Below are 15,974 nucleotides of genomic sequence, written 5' to 3'. Positions count from 1 at the left end.
TTTAGATATATGACGCCAAAGAAAATGAGGAGAATCTGTGATTTGGAAATTGGTTGATGAGATAATTTTTCCAAGTCCATTTTTAAATTAAGTCGGTATATGTATACCGTACATTCTTTCAGGTGTTAAGCCAGGTTGTTCGTGGACCTTGGTATCGACCTGTAAATGGACCTTGAGTAGTCCTAGAAGAAGCCATATGGAGATCAAATGAGATGCTAGAAGGATAATTGATACTTGATTATTAGGCAAAACCAAATGATAGAAGTTTGTAGGGAGAAGATTCAGTCTGTACTGAAAAACAAACACATCTGGAATATATTAATATCATAGATAAAAAATACTTTCAAGATTTTGGAATGAAGGACCAGAAATAATCAATTTCCTTTGTATTTGATTTGTCTGTATGTACTGTAGTTCTGATCTGATATTGCTGCTCTGTGTGTGTGTGTGTGTGTGTGTGTGTGTGTGTGTGTGTGTGTGTGTGTGTGTGTGTGTGTGTGTGTGTGTGTGTGTGTGTGTGTGTGTGTGTGTGTGTGTGTGTGTGTGTGTGTGTGTGTGTGACCCAGGATTCCCAGGTTCGACAGAGTGCCACGTACAGCCTGCACCAGCCGCAGGGCAACAAGGAGCATGGCACAGAGCGCAGCGGGCACCTCTATAAGAAAAGCGATGGGTAGGCTTACAAAATAGGCATGAATAGACAAAGCTTGTTTGATTTACACACAATTAGTCAAATGCAATGCATTCGAAGTAGCGAGAAACCCTTATGGTTTAGATGATATGCCTTTGGTGTGGTTGTTTCCTGGAGGACCATAATGGAAGAAAAAAATGTAAAATGTATTTTATGTAATGCCTGCCATGCATTGAAAGTAAAACTGTTGTTAACCAGTCCCTCAGGGCTTTACTAGTGTCTGTTCTGTTTTCTGTTATTGTGTTTCAAGTGGTTAATTTAACTCCTACTATACTAACTGAGAGTATACTGATGGAACCAAATACGGGTACATTTGGTCGATTTCGATTTCCTTATTAGTCCCGTGTACGTGGGGGAAATTCAGTCTTCAGTTTCACCCAGCTGATGGCTTCTCAGATGGTTATGATGAGTGCTCGGCCGGGAGCCGTTAGGGGTTAAGTGTCTGGCTCCTGGACACTTTGACACATAACCCGGGGCCGGGAGGCGATTACCCAAACAGCCTCTCAACCCATTAAGCTGTGGCCGCCTTCCTATTCCCCTTTCCATTTGTTAAATTAACACGGTAGATATAAAGCAGACCGTTTGCAGAACTCAGACTGTGTGTCATCGTGGATAATGTATGTGTTCTGCATATCAATGAGAAATCACGGGTTACGCTTTGGTCACGCTCAATATTTCATCAGCTCTGTCTGAGCTCACCGTGTCATTGTGCGCGTGTGCACTCTTGCATACTAAACTAAACGCCTTCTGTGTGTCGCAGGTTAAGGAAAGTGTGGCAGAAAAGAAAGTGCACGGTGAAGAACGGATACCTGACCATTTCACACGGAACGGTAAGCACAGCGTTTATCTTGTCCACAGGGCTTAACCCCCATTGTGATAAACCAATCGGCAACACAGTAAAATACCTCCAGTGTTAATTTCATTCGGAGAGTGTACAATGTGGTCCAAATGTGTTCAATTAAAGCTGCAATGGGGAACTTATTTTTTAAATATTATATATGTATATATATAAATACCGGTATATGTATATGTGTATATATGTATATATATATATATATATATATATATATATATATATATATATATATATATATATATATATATATATATATATATATATATATATATATATATATATATATATATATATATATATATATATATATATATATATATATATATATTAGACCCTTGTGTCAGGACATGATACTGATTGACAAGTAGTACTGCCCAAAGCTTATAAGCACAATATCTCCGCGAGGCCAAGCAGGGATTCCATCTTGTTAAGATTGCTAGAAATTGGGTCTCCCATGAGACCTGGGTTCAAATCCAGGGTAGGACATGATTGCAGCTTTAAACACTGAGGATTTCACTGTGAAAGAACACAGCTGTGAACCTAAAGACTCTCTTGTTCTGATAGCATTTCAGTTACACGCACACATTAAGGTCTGTGCCAGCTCACCTGTTATTTGTAGATCCAAAGTCTCTTGGCCTCAAGCCCTGCTCCCCAACCTCCCATTATGCTTATTAGCTTTGAATACATTAACACCACGGAAGCGCAGAGTCCACGCTAATGCCGTATTGTCCATGCTAATGCCTAATGCCGCATGCATCACTGCTGCCTCCATTCAATTAGCAGAGCTGCACTCTGCTAGATCTAGAATGCACCCTGCTTTACCTGCCATCCCCCTGTAAAATGCTCTAATCTCTCTCTCCCCCTCTGTCTCTCAGGCTAACCGGCCACCAGCTAAACTCAACTTGCTTACCTGCCAGGTGAAACACAACCCAGAGGAGAAGAAGAGCTTTGACCTCATATCTCGTAGGTTTCTCTCTCCATCTCTCTCTCTCTCTCTGTCCCTCTCTCCCTGTCACGGAGAGAGAGGCAGTGCGTGCCGAAAATAGCCGACCTACAAGCTCAAAATGCTTGGTGTGTGGCGTGTCGTACAACGTTGTATGAATTAACCCATTAACCCATATGAGATCTACAAGCTCATAGCGCGGCACCGAGTGCCACGCTATGAGCTTGTAGATCTGCTATTTTTGAAAAATCGTGAAAATGTGTGCAAATCCTGGAATATATATTGTTGCGAACATTTGTAACTCAAATCTTTGCTTCTGGGGGTCCCTGGAACAAAATATTTTGAGATGGGGGTCCGCGGCCAAATACATATCATTTTAGGGGTCCTTGACATGAAAAGGTTTGAGCACCACTGATATAGAAACATACGATTTTCAGAAATCTGTTGGGATTTAGAAGACATTTGTAGAATCGGCTTCAGGTCTTAAAGGGTTAAGCATTAGATTCAATCGTGTAAACACTCCTGCTCTGGACAGTGGTGTACATGATAAAGACATGTAAAAAGGTCTGAAAAGTATTCGTTTCAGCCGCGTGCTTTTCATGTCCTGTCAGCTGGTTGGACGCGTCTCTGTAGGGAACAGCTTCTCACTTCGTGTCAGTCCTTTTGATTAACGCCCTGTCCACCCCCAATCCTCTCCTCTTCTCCTCTACCTCATTTCTCTTCTCTTGTTTTCATCCCCCGTTCCTTTCTTTTAGATGACAGGACGTATCACTTTCAGGCAGAGGAAGACCCAGACTGTCAGATGTAAGTGCCTGTTCCTTCCTCCCTGTGTGTGTGTGTGTGTGTGTGTGTGTGTGTGTGTGTGTGTGTGTGTGTGTGTGTGTGTGTGTGTGTGTGTGTGTGTGTGTGTGTGTGTGTGTGTGTGTGTGTGTGTGTGTGTGTGTGTGTGTGTGTGTGTGTGTGTGTGTGTGTGTGTGTGTGTGTGTGTGTGTGTGTGTGTGTGTGTGTGCACGCATCTGTCTGTCGTGTGCCTAAGTGCATCCTGTTTACCACGTCGGACACTTTCCAGTGACAACCCACACACTTCCTACCTCACACCCTTCTTTACTTCCCACCTCCTGCCTGTTCTGTCTTTTAACTACATCCTATTCCTCCTTTCCTCCCTCCCTTAGCAATTTCAGTCATCTCACTCCTTTCTCTCTTGTATTGCTTGCATTCCTTCTCCTTGTCTTATATTTACATTACTGTCCTCATCATTGCCTTATGTTTTTCTTATCCTCTCCTCCTCTCCTCTCTGACCTTCCCTTGCCTTCCACCCTCTCCCTCCTCCCTCCCTCCCTCTCTCACTCTCTCTCTCTCTCTCTCTCTCCCCCCCTCCCTCCCAGTTGGATCTCCGTGCTGCAGAACAGTAAAGAGGAAGCATTGACCCAGGCCTTTAAGGGAGACCAGCACGTCGGGGAAAACAACATCGTGCAGGAGCTGACCAAGGCCATCCTGGCCGAGGTGAAGAGGATGACGGGCAACGATGTCTGCTGTGACTGCGGAGCTCCAAGTGAGTCCACGACACACGACATTGCCGGTGGTGGTTGGAGGTTGTGCACACAGCGAAATATGCTCATGATATTTTGAGTTTCAGGACATCTGGCTCAGGCATCTGGCTCAGGACACCTTTGTCACATGCCATTTCTGTGCTTTGCCCTCCCTGTCTCTCTCCACATGGTAATGAAAGTACAAATGCCATAAATATGATCATAAAGAACGTATACATGGCATTGATGTAATATAATGCTAGCATATGGGTTATAAAGTAACATAAATGCACGCTTGGTGGGGGTCCAAAGTCCAAAGTGGGGGTCCAAAGTTACCAAGGTTGAAAACAGTGCTCTTCCTCTTAAATGCATAAGGGGAAGGGAAGTGGTGCATCATTTTGCTCTGACCTCAGGGCTGCCGTCACCCTCAAAAGCACTTTAACCACTCAAACCCTGTGTACTTTTTGTACCGGGGTCCCCCATGGGTCTATTCTTGGCCCGCTCCTTCTTTTCCCCTCTACTCTAAATCTCTTCCCTGAAAATAGCTGAGCTTGTAGATCTGCCATTTTTGCAGAATGTTCGCCAATTATGTCAGGCCCCAAATAGGGACAATTTTTTTAAGTGGTTAAATCGTCCTCTGCATGTGTACACAGAGGGATGGACATTCAAGATAGATAGACCTATATTGATCCCACGGGGGAAATTCAGTCACCAGAGGCAGCGCAAGCATGTATGTATGCCTGTATGTGTCTAGTGTATACATACAGTATAATTGTATGCACGCACACATTACATCTAGGCCAGACTTTCTCACAGTTAGGCATTTTCACTTTCCGGCGACATTGTATGCGCGCGCTAAATGCCCTTGAGCCGGCTATTTTGGCTCCATGAGCCTCGTCTCTCCGTTGGGAGACGTCATAGTTTGCTAATGCACTTCAGAAAATAGCTTGCTTGTAGCGCTGTCTGCCCAAGGACGTCGTGTCACACAATCTACCTTCTGACGTCTCTCATCCCCTCACACTGTATATCCTTTACATAACATTACCAAAGTCCATCAAATTTCAAATCCCCCCCCTCTCCTTCTGCCTCTGTCTCTCTCCGTCTCAGATCCTACATGGTTGTCCACTAACCTGGGCATCCTGACCTGTATAGAATGTTCTGGGATCCACAGAGAGCTGGGGGTTCACTACTCTCGGATCCAGTCTCTAACACTGGATGTACTCGGCACCTCAGAGCTCTTGGTAAGAAATCACGCTGTTCTCTCCTCCCTCAGTCACTTTGTGAATGAGTCACTTTGTGACTGAGAGACTACTTAATTGTCTCGCGTAGCCAGATGATCAGAGACCTCCGCCTACTGCTACGTCTGGGGAAATCTAAATTCAATGAATGGGGCTTGGACGTCGGAGCAAATCAGCCCCCCACTGCTTTGAAGACCAATCCTGATGTCATTTTATATGGGGAGGGCCCCTAAAGGCTTTACATTGGTTCTGTGAAGCTGTAATCTTTTACATCTCTGAATAGTTTCCACTCAGTTTTAGCCCATTCACTGAATTTAGATGTCACCAGACATATCAGTAGGCGGAGATCTCTGATCGTCTGGCTATTTCTGAAATGTTTTTTGAACATTTCTGCCCATAGCAACTTGCCCGCAATAGGTATGCCAGGTTGAAGGTGGTTAACAGAAGTGTTGGTGTTCACATTATTAATGGACCGACTCACTCCACTGTATTGATTTTCCGATATAAAACTCTCCAGAGAGTTGGGGGTGTATGAAGGGAGGTGAAATGAGGAAGTGGAGAGTAAAGGAGGACACGAACGCCCTTGGCCCTGTTCTCTGTCTCCCCTGGTGCATTGGAGCTGTCCCATCTTGAGACATCAGCCAATGATGCTGCAGACCTCCGGTTCTCCAGCTCCACTCCAAATAGTTCACATTTTATTGGTCTTTTTCTAATCGCTGTTTGGGGTCGAGATTTACGGCCTGTGGGCTCTTTGGGATTAAATGCATACAATGGTAATGATTGCTTTCCCCCCTCCTTGTTAGACGCCAGTTGTACTCGCCACAAAGAGAATTCCGTTATGCAATTCTTATAGTAATTCCCTCTCTCCCTCCCTCCACACACACACACACGCACGCACGCGCACGCGCACACACACACACACACACACACACACACACACACACACACACACACACACACACACACACACACACACACACACAATTCAGAACCTCTCCCTTCAAGGTTAGTGGCAAGGACATTCGGGAGTGCAGAAGACAGGCCACTCATTTACACTTAAATAGGCTAGGGTACTCAGCTGTGTGTTTTGTGCCTATGCATGCAATTTTTTCATGTTCATTTGTTTTGTTTGTGCATGTGCGCATGGAAATGCACGTGTGTGTGTGTGTGTGTGTGTGTGTGTGTGTATATGTGTGTTCTACAGCTGGCCAAGAATGTGGGGAATGCAGGATTTAATGAAATCATGGAGGCTTGCTTAACTGCTGAAGATGTGGTCAAACCCAACCCAGCCAGTGACATGTAAGTCATCTCTGCAATTGCATCTCCTCCACAGTTCCTCTCACTAACCCTCAGTTCTACAGTGTCTGTCCTGGTTTCTTTCTTTCTTATTCTCTCTCTATCATTTACTTATTCTATTAGGGCTCACATTACAGTTAGCCACAGGAAATGGACTAGTGATATGTCCCTTGAGTTGACCTATTGGCACATTTTAACATGCATACGCTGACATGCATTCTCTCACACACAAACACAAAGACAACAATAGATATATTTGATCTGCTGTAACCGAATAGCTGCATTCTTGTAACGTCCGCTATACCTTCTTATACATTTGTGTGACTGCCTGACTGAATGTGTTGCAAAAATGCTTGCTCAGGGTGGGGGAATGTTTGGTCTCCGTTCTCCACGTAAAGTGTCTTGAGACAACTTGTTGTGATTCAGCACTAGAATTTAATTGAATTGTGTCAGTGAGTCGACTCACTTTCCTCATTTACTTAAAAGAAATATACCTTTTTAGAAATTTAGTCCAAAATAGGGAAGCCAATGTTAATGTTGTTAATGGAAACCTTTTTTTTTTAATGTATTATTAATGCTTGACTTCGTCATTCATGTCTGTCATGGGTAACGCTGCATGCTTTCTTGTCTTCCTTTCGGGGCGAGCAGGCAGGCGAGGAAAGACTTCATCACAGCCAAGTACACAGAGAAGCGTTTCTCCAGAAGGAAGTGTCCCGACATGACGTCCAGACTCCACACGCTCTGTGACGCCGTCAAGGCCCGGGATATCTTCTCCCTCATCCAGGTCTACGCTGAGGGTGTGGACCTCATGGAGCCCATACCACTGAACAACGGACATGTTAGTACTACACATTTTCTAGAGAGATCATTTATATTTTGTCGCATGCAAATGATGGAAGATTTTATTTTTTTGTCGAGTCACAACCAAAAGTGTAGGCTATAAATCTCCCGTTACCTTGACCTGTATGGGGCATTCTGGCCACTTTGTTTTGTTTTCTTTTTAATGTATTATGCTTTAAAAAATATATATGCAAAAAGCCAGTCAAGATCGACCCGTTTTGTAACTGAACCTCATTCAGTGCTTTTCTACTGCAGGGCAACTGAATGACTGATGAGTCTGATAACTGGCATGGATTATTTTGTGCCCAGAGAATGAATAGTTTCACGGAAAAAGGGTTCTGGTAGCCTGGAAAGGGTTGTGGCAGTTCAGGCACTAATGCATGGTTTTGAATAACGCCTCTATTAGCTATGTTGTCTCATTTCTTTGATTTCTCTCTTCATATAATAGCAGAGATTCCCAGAAATGTCAAGTCATGTTTGTATTGCAGGAACAAGGAGAGACGGCCCTTCATCTGGCTGTCAGACTAGTGGACAGAACCTCACTTCACATCGTAGACTTCCTCACTCAGAACAGGTACGCAAAGTCAAATATCCCTGGTATCTCTATGAATCTGGCTTCACACAAACTAACTATTTCACGTTTTTTTTCATTACATCTTCAAAACTGATAATAAAATGAAATGCTATAATCACCTAATTTTGCCATTTTATCTATTGATATTAATCTCAGAATGTATTTAGGCAAGGCATCATTCAGGAGAGATTTGATTGCTAGAGTGTTGAGAGATGTTTAGCAAACTAGATGCTTCATTTCCAAAACCTCCATGTATTGTATACGTTTGCCACGTTAACCACAAAGCTTTCCTCACGTTGTCGCTTACCCCAAAATAGATCCCTGGTAAACATAGGTGGTTGGGTTAGGGTCATGCATCGATACCATTGTAAACCTAACGTTTTGTCCTTTTCCCATGGGTGTCCGCTGACAGTGTGAATCTGGATAAGCAGACAGCCAAAGGCAGCACAGCGTTGCACTACTGCTGTCTGACCGACAACAGCGAGTGTCTCAAACTCCTTCTGCGGGGCAAGGCCACTATAGACATAGGTATGGAAACGCACAACAACTGTAGACACCAGAAGAACACCGTTCTGATGCGTATATGATATGTGTTCTGATGTGTATACCAAAAGAACACCGTAATGCTGTTTAATATTTGAAGTTGTTACTTAAACAAGACATTCTCTGTCTGTCTGTCTCTCCGTTCTCAAGTTGACTGTCTTTCTTTGACATCTGACACCCTTGTCTCTCTCTCCCACTTTCACTTACGCCCTCTCTCTCTGTCACACACACACACACACACACACACACACACACACACACACACACACACACACACACACACACACACACACACACACACACACACACACACACACACACACGTTTGCGTTACTGTACACAATTACTGTTCAAACACACACTTTCCCCTGGACTAAGACTTCTAGGCTTTATTCCCACAGGAGCTGGCTTTGCCAGCAGACCCTGACAGCTCTTTCTCACAACACACTAATCTTTCTGCTCCAGCTTGATGTCAACAAACTACTATGAGAGAGAGAGAGACAGGGAGAGATAGAGAGAGAGAGAGAGAGGCAGAGAGAAACCAGAGACATGTCCGTGTGGGAAAGCAGGCTAATTACAGAATTCTCACATAAACCAAAGCAAACAATGCCTTTGTGTTTGTCCTTACATGGCATGCGGACATACTAGTAATTATGCTGGTTTGTTCTATTGTTTTTCGTTGTAGCTAATGAGTCTGGGGAGACGCCCTTGGACATTGCCAAGAGACTGAAACACATACAGTGTGAAGAGCTGGTGAGTTCAGTCTGGCTGTCCTTAACGCAGCCATGTTTACGTTGGTGTGATGGAAAGTAACTAAGTACATTTACTCAAGTACTCTACTTGCCATCAGTCATCTGTTAATGTGTGCTGTATGTGTGTGTGTGTGTGTGTGTGTGTGCAGCTGAACCAGGCCTTGGCGGGTAAGTTCAACGTCCACGTGGAGTACGAGTGGCGTCTGCAGCATGAGGACCTGGATGAGAGCGACGAGGATCTGGACGAGAAGGTGAGGGTGGTGATGATGATGTCAATATTTACACACACAAACACGCTTCTTGTCATGTGTTAGATCTCAGATTTCATCCTCTAACACAGTGGTTCTCAAACATATGTGTTTGGTCGCGGACCCACATTTGAAAAGATTTTGTGCCAGGGACCCGCATAAGAGAAGATTTGTCGACATTTGTCAAGATTTGAATAGCAATATCTGTAAGCTCACAACATGTCGTGTCGTGAAGCGTTGGGGGCTTGTAGATCAGCTATTTTTGAAATATCAAATAGATCTTGTGTGTTTACACTATCCATTTTGCTGGGGATCCCCTGGAATCCCCTCAAGGACCCCTGGGGCTCCCCGGACCCCACTTTGAGAACCACTGCCCTAACATATCATACACTCCCTGTGAAGTGCAGTACTAACGCAGTCCTATTCATTTCCATGCCAAATGAGAACCGAATAATCATGCCATCATCATCCTGTTGCTAACTCGCATTACAGAACCACAGCCATCACTTCACGCATCACAGAATCACAGACATGACTGTAAGTTCTTCAGGCAAAGATCCCCAATACGCCCGCATACACGCCGCACCGTTGACCACCAGTAATGAATGACCCCCCCCCCCCCATTGTCCCTCTGTGCAGCCCAGCCCTCATCGGAGAGACGAGCGGCCGGTCAGCTGTTACACGCCGGGCAGCAACTCCCACCACCAGCCCAGTCCAGCTTCTCTGGCGCGGGACGCCGCCAGCCTGGTGAAGGACAAGCAGCGGTCCTACATGCCCAACCTGGTAAACAATGAGACCTATGGCACCATCCTCAACGCAAACCAGCCTGCTCCTGGCCAGCCTGGCATGCCAGCCACCACCTCTGCGCCACCCTTGCCACCCAGGAATCTAGGTAAGCTTGGACAGAACTCTTATACGATTGTCTTTGGCATTAAGAAAAACAGAAGCTTTGGGGTTAGAAGGAGGTTGCCTGAAGGGATAGTAAATTATATTAGAAGTAAAAACTTAACTCATTGAGTGCCCAACGTTTTTTCTGGCCATTTCTGGCCAGTACGATTGGATTTAGATTTAGAGTTTTTATTTTTTTTAAGTAAAAAAAAGTGCTTAGGAAGCGAGATACAGCCTTTTTCAGTTATAAGTTAAACAAGGAGTGGATGGAGCTGCAAATCTTCAGATAATGATATCTTGGGTTCTTTTTTTTGGTGAGTTTTTTTCTATTTTTTTCAAAAACACGTGAAACACGTTAATGGCACGTTGCACCATAGCGGTAAAACACGTGAAACACGTTAATGGCACTCAATGAGTTAACCATTCAAAGTGATGAAATCATTTTATCCAGATTTTTTTTTTTTTTATCATTCTACAATTTGTTTTGAATTTGTATTGATTTAAAGGATGATGTTTGATAATCCATGTCCAACCTGTCTGCCTCTCTTTGGGACTGCTATTTATAAAGTGTTCCGTTTTGGTACAATCTCAAATTGAATGGTCTCATTTGGCTGCGGTCTGTGATGGGGAATTCTCTTTTTCCCTGCATGTCTTTTGACAGCCGTGATCTTTTTCTTAAGTAGCACACAGATGAGTGACATTGAGCTGTGACTTGGCGAGGTTGTTCTGACCTATTTCAGCACCAATGAGGTCTTTGGATAGGGAGCAGCAGAAAGTGAGTCAGGGACTACTTTTCTAGCAAGTTCTTGAACCCCTTTAAAGAGTGGAGGAGGCCTGTACCACTCTTAATAGAAACCAGGCTTCTAAACAGGGCAGTTTGAATCCACTACAACAGCTGCACCCTCCTAACCCTCGCTCCCTTTTCACTTTACTTGTGTTGCAGAGAACAGGGATGTCTTTTTAAGTTGAAACTACTGTAGGTTGTAAAAGATGCTCTTTGGAAGAATGGCTGAATTCAGTCCAATGACATTTTTTGATGTGAGGTTCTTTTTTGGATTATTTGGGGAGCACAATGCCTGTATTGATGGATGTCTACCTGTTGGACACAGGTCTCCTCTCCATGGCAGCGTGTGGCGCCTGTGCCTTAGAGTTGGTATTTAATAACATTAGTGGCTGTCTGGAGCCGTGCCAAGAGTGCAGAGCGGAGACGATCTGCCCGCTGCAGCCCCCCCCCAGCACCAGCATGCTCCACATTCCCTCTCCCCATTAACTGTCTCTCTCAATTAAACTCAAACGGAAACGGCTCGACTTCTAAAGCGGCTGCTCGTTCTGGCGAAAGTGTCATGCATTCTGTCTTCAGTCGCCCAATCTTTTCATCATCCCCCTCATCCTTTTTTTTTTTTTTACTGCCGCTGCTCTCTCTCTGTTTACCTCCATTTCCCTACCCTTCCTCCCTCCTCTTTTTTTCTCTGCCTCTAACTCGTTTTTTTTCCTCCTCTCTCCTTTTCTTTCTCTCTCTCTTTCTCAATTTCTCTCCCTCAGTCCAGTTATCCGGTCTGGGAGGGATGGGTCAATCCTCAGCGTCTCCTAGCTGGAAGCCTGGTTCTTTAGACCTGGCTGGCCGACAGAGATCCTCTTCCGACCCCCCCAACATGCACCCCCCCGTACCCCCTCTGAGACTCACCTCAACCGGAGGTAAACACCCATTTGGTCTGGAATATTGTTACATTGTCTGCTGACATACACCTAGTAGTAAAAAAGTCTTGCATAAAAAGACGTTTCACTGATATATTACTTGAAAGTTGCATGTAGTGTTGAGGTTAACCACATAAGCACTATTTAATACTTTGTTGTACAATGGTGCCATCTGCCATGTGGCAAAAATAGGTTTTGAAAATAAATAAAGATTTTAACATATAATGACATGCCCAAAAATACGGACACCAGGTTAAAAGTGGGGGCTATTTGGACATGTAGAACTACAGGTGACTTGGACTAAGTTGTTGGTATTGTGTCTCTTAGGTCTGGGCCCTCTTCCCGTGGCAAAGACAGTGAGTGTGATGGAGGCGATGCAGTCGAAGCCACCTGGCTCTAGAACAATGCCACCCAAGTCTCCTGCAGGGAGGTGAGACCACACGCACACACGCACACACGCGCACACACACACACACACACACACACATACACACACACACACACACTGCCGAAGGGATATGAACTTTTTCCTACCTGACTACTCTTTAACCATTTAAGTCGGATATGCTTGATTGTACGACATATAGCGAAACTAGCAGATCTACAAGCTCACATCGTTTTGCATGCAATGCTTTGTGAGCTTGTAGATGTGATATTTTTTGTAACATTTCTTTTTTTCATTTCTGAAAGATTTTGCTAATTAATGACATGGCCAAAATTAGGGACACCAGGTTGTCTCGTTAACTGGCTCATTAGCTACCGGGCTAAACTCGACTTGGAGCCAAACCAGCAATACGTCTTTTCCATTGTTGCCCTTTTGTCTCTCAAACTGGTAGTTAATGTATTATAAATCTCCTACAGTGTCAGTAAAGACCTTATGGACTGAGACAAACAGTTTATATTTGGATGTACCATATACTGTAGGGTTATTAGTGAATCCTTCGCCAGCCAAAATTCAACGTGCACCTTTGCCTGTTTTAGCAACGACAAGAACTTCAAGGACCGACAAGGTCCTCTGAATCGCACAGGGTCCATTGAGAGACCAGGTGAGTAAATAGATAAGGGCAGAATAACAACTCTTCTCTACTTGTATCTGTTGAGCTTGTAAAAATTGTGATATCACCACAACGAGATTACAATGCAACACGTGTTTTTTACTATCTGCTGAGTACTGTTTCTCCTGCGGACCCATGGAAAGTTTGTGTTTTCACTCTGATGGCATTTCCTCTTCCTTTTCCAGCAAAGGAAGTGCCGAGTAGCCCCCAGAACTCTGTAGGTCAATCTCTGCCTCCGGCCCCCATGCCTCGGAAAGCCTATCCTGTAAGTTTGTCATTGTTTCCACCTGGTCCATTAATGTATTGTGGAGTGCTTGTTCATTGAGTAACTATTGGCTTTGCTCGGTAGGAGTGAATTGACCATAGATATGTAAGTCGGTGTGCACAGTGCAGTTCTAATTTGCTCTGCATGTCGACCTATTGTCTGAATGTTTCCAGTGTCCAGTTATGCAGCATGTTTCCTTCCTGTAGTGTAGCCCTGAGGGGACATGCAGTGCAAGGAGTAAAAGTTAACAATGTAATGAAAGTAGGGAACGGTTTGAATCAGTTTTATATTTCTAGACCTCTGACTTATGCTACAGGCTAGCAATAATGTTTCCATTAATGACTTGAACCTTAGCATCCCTATTCTGAGCATGTCTTAATAATAGGCAAACATTCTGCGAAAATAGGTGTACATTCAGCTAAAATAGTCCTCATTGTAATAAGACCTGTTTTGAGGTTTAGATCTGCTTTTCAACAGATATTTAGAGTGGGGGGGGACCCTGCTCAATGAAGTATATAAGGTTCAAGTGGTTAACTTTACTTGACTTCAACTACTGAAGGCTGACAACAGCTACATAGTTAGCCATTGAATACTGTTACACTTGCGCATTTCTCTTTGGTTTGCTCTGTCTTTGTCTCAAAGCTGATTTATGCCTTGCACAATTTTCACTCAGTCAGACTAAAACCACAGGGTCTTAAGTCTTCAGCTCGGAGTCAGTTTTTATTTTTAGAACTTTAAACATATAACTCTCTCTTCTATGAACCTGAACCAACAAGTGTGTCTGTTTTTTGTGCATTTGTGCACGTGTGTCTCTCAGAAGCAGAGGCCAAAGCGAGTGAAAGCCATCTATAACTGCATAGCAGACAATCCAGACGAGCTGACCTTCTCTGAGGGGGAGGTGATCGTGGTGGACGGGGAGGAGGACCAGGAGTGGTGGGTGAGTGTCTCCTCGCACCGCATCTAGCTCAGAAAACGTAGCGCGAGTTGTTAGCGCGCGTGCTCGCGCGTGCTCGCGTGTGCACGTGTTTATTTTGTATTCGCTTCCCCTCGTTGTTTATTTTTGTATCGCTTGTGCATGCATTCGCTTCCCCTCGTGCACCCGTTGGACGCGAGAACAAAACGGTACTGAAGGCATTCCAGTCCAGCACAGGCCCCAAATGCGGCCCATTCACAAACGACATCCAGTGACTTCAATGCGTGAGAGTTCCCAGTAACCATGGTGGCCGAAAGCACAAGGCGATGACCTCATTCTGGCCAAATAACCCCCCCCCCCCCCCCCGCCCCACATACCCCCCCTCTGCTGTTCCTTCCTCTGCTGAGCCCCGAGTCTGAACACAGACCAGCTGCAGCTTGTTTTCCTGCGAGCCACCTCCGCATAATATGACCGTATTTAGTCACTCTTTCATTCTCTGTGTGGACGGCCTGTTAGGGCAGTGGCTCTCAGCACATTTTCATGTCAAGGACCCCCAAATTGATATGTATTTGGCTACGGAACCCCATTTGAAAAGTTGTTGTGCCAGGGACCCCCATAAGAGAAGATTTGTCAACATTGTTCGAAAATAGCCGATCTACAAGCTCACAACATGTCGATAGACGTGTTGTGAGCTTGTAGATGGGCTATTTTCAACTAGCTGAAATTTTTAATGGGGCTTAAGTGTTTAAATTGCTTCTCATTTTGCTGGGGACCCGCTGGAACCCCCTCAAGGTCCCCTGGGGGTCCCCGGACCCCACTTTGAGGACCTGTGTGTCATGGAGTCCAAATCCCTAGGTCCCAGCCTTCCTTCTTCCCTGTCCTACATTCAGTAGTGGTAGGAAGCATCATGCTGTGTTAATGTTAAAGCAGTAAGTCACCACTAAGGCGCGTTGTTTGAAGTCAAGTCACAGTGGTTGTTTTGCGGTGATGATTGGGGCCACTCTGCAGGACTTGACCCGGACCTAAGATGTCCAAATAGCTAGGAAATGCAATACCACACGTTGCTACTGACATTCATTTTGACCTGGCAGAGGTCATTGCAGTGCCAAAAGGGTATGTGGTTGTTTGTGCGTGTAGTGGGGGTTCCCTTGTAGCAAGACTATACAGCAGTAAATCAGTAAGATCCTCAGTGTTAATCTAATTCTGAGGTTACAGTAAATCAAGTTAAATGGTCCCTTACGGGTTCATTGACGGGTCCATTTGGTTACATTTGGTTACATTTGGTTACATTTGGTTACATTTGGTTACATTTGTACACAATCTTACAAATGTAATGAGTTACAAATGGATCAATCTGGGAACCCAGAACCAAATGAGAAGGAAAAACAGTGCCCTCTGCTGTTTGTACTATCTCACTTGGCTCTGGGACAATGACGACGTAGCACCCGTGCGCAAGGAAACCAGGGTTTTGGTCTGCCTTCAGCGTTTCACTTCCAGTGGTGCGACTATGTTTTCATTCCCACTAACAATATTTCTACACGGAACACTAACACCACTTCTCCCAGAGAACATGGATCGTTTTGGTTATAAGCCCACTTGTTTCTATGATAAAAGAGCAAGTTAAGATGTGAATATCTTTTTGTGGTTTTGT

At 44.5% G+C, this 15,974-nt stretch overlaps 1 protein-coding gene across 2 annotated transcripts in view; it reads left to right on the top strand.

The window, feature by feature from the left end:
* The window catches only part of asap2a (ArfGAP with SH3 domain, ankyrin repeat and PH domain 2a), a 68,257-nt gene that overhangs the window by 48,917 nt on the left and 3,366 nt on the right, over window positions 1-15,974 (top strand). The window contains exons 10-28 of one of the 2 annotated variants that reach the window (XM_080415154.1): window positions 567-670; window positions 1,449-1,518; window positions 2,420-2,507; window positions 3,243-3,291; window positions 3,873-4,039; window positions 5,124-5,257; window positions 6,459-6,553; window positions 7,199-7,388; window positions 7,879-7,964; window positions 8,377-8,492; window positions 9,193-9,260; window positions 9,409-9,510; window positions 10,000-10,044; window positions 10,147-10,399; window positions 11,938-12,090; window positions 12,418-12,520; window positions 13,072-13,136; window positions 13,331-13,410; window positions 14,228-14,347. In XM_080415154.1, the coding sequence (XP_080271280.1) occupies window positions 567-670; window positions 1,449-1,518; window positions 2,420-2,507; window positions 3,243-3,291; window positions 3,873-4,039; window positions 5,124-5,257; window positions 6,459-6,553; window positions 7,199-7,388; window positions 7,879-7,964; window positions 8,377-8,492; window positions 9,193-9,260; window positions 9,409-9,510; window positions 10,000-10,044; window positions 10,147-10,399; window positions 11,938-12,090; window positions 12,418-12,520; window positions 13,072-13,136; window positions 13,331-13,410; window positions 14,228-14,347 (2,088 nt within the window). The remainder of the gene's footprint in view (window positions 1-566; window positions 671-1,448; window positions 1,519-2,419; window positions 2,508-3,242; window positions 3,292-3,872; window positions 4,040-5,123; window positions 5,258-6,458; window positions 6,554-7,198; window positions 7,389-7,878; window positions 7,965-8,376; window positions 8,493-9,192; window positions 9,261-9,408; window positions 9,511-9,999; window positions 10,045-10,146; window positions 10,400-11,937; window positions 12,091-12,417; window positions 12,521-13,071; window positions 13,137-13,330; window positions 13,411-14,227; window positions 14,348-15,974) is intronic. The other variant, XM_080415155.1, reaches the window with a different exon arrangement.

The sequence above is a fragment of the Gymnoscopelus braueri genome, assembly GCF_963280865.1.
Source record: "Gymnoscopelus braueri genome assembly, chromosome: 19".
NCBI classification, from domain to species: Eukaryota; Metazoa; Chordata; class Actinopteri; order Myctophiformes; family Myctophidae; genus Gymnoscopelus; species Gymnoscopelus braueri.
Note: the sequence above shows the minus strand (reverse complement) of the source record. Positions and strands in the feature narration are given on the sequence as shown.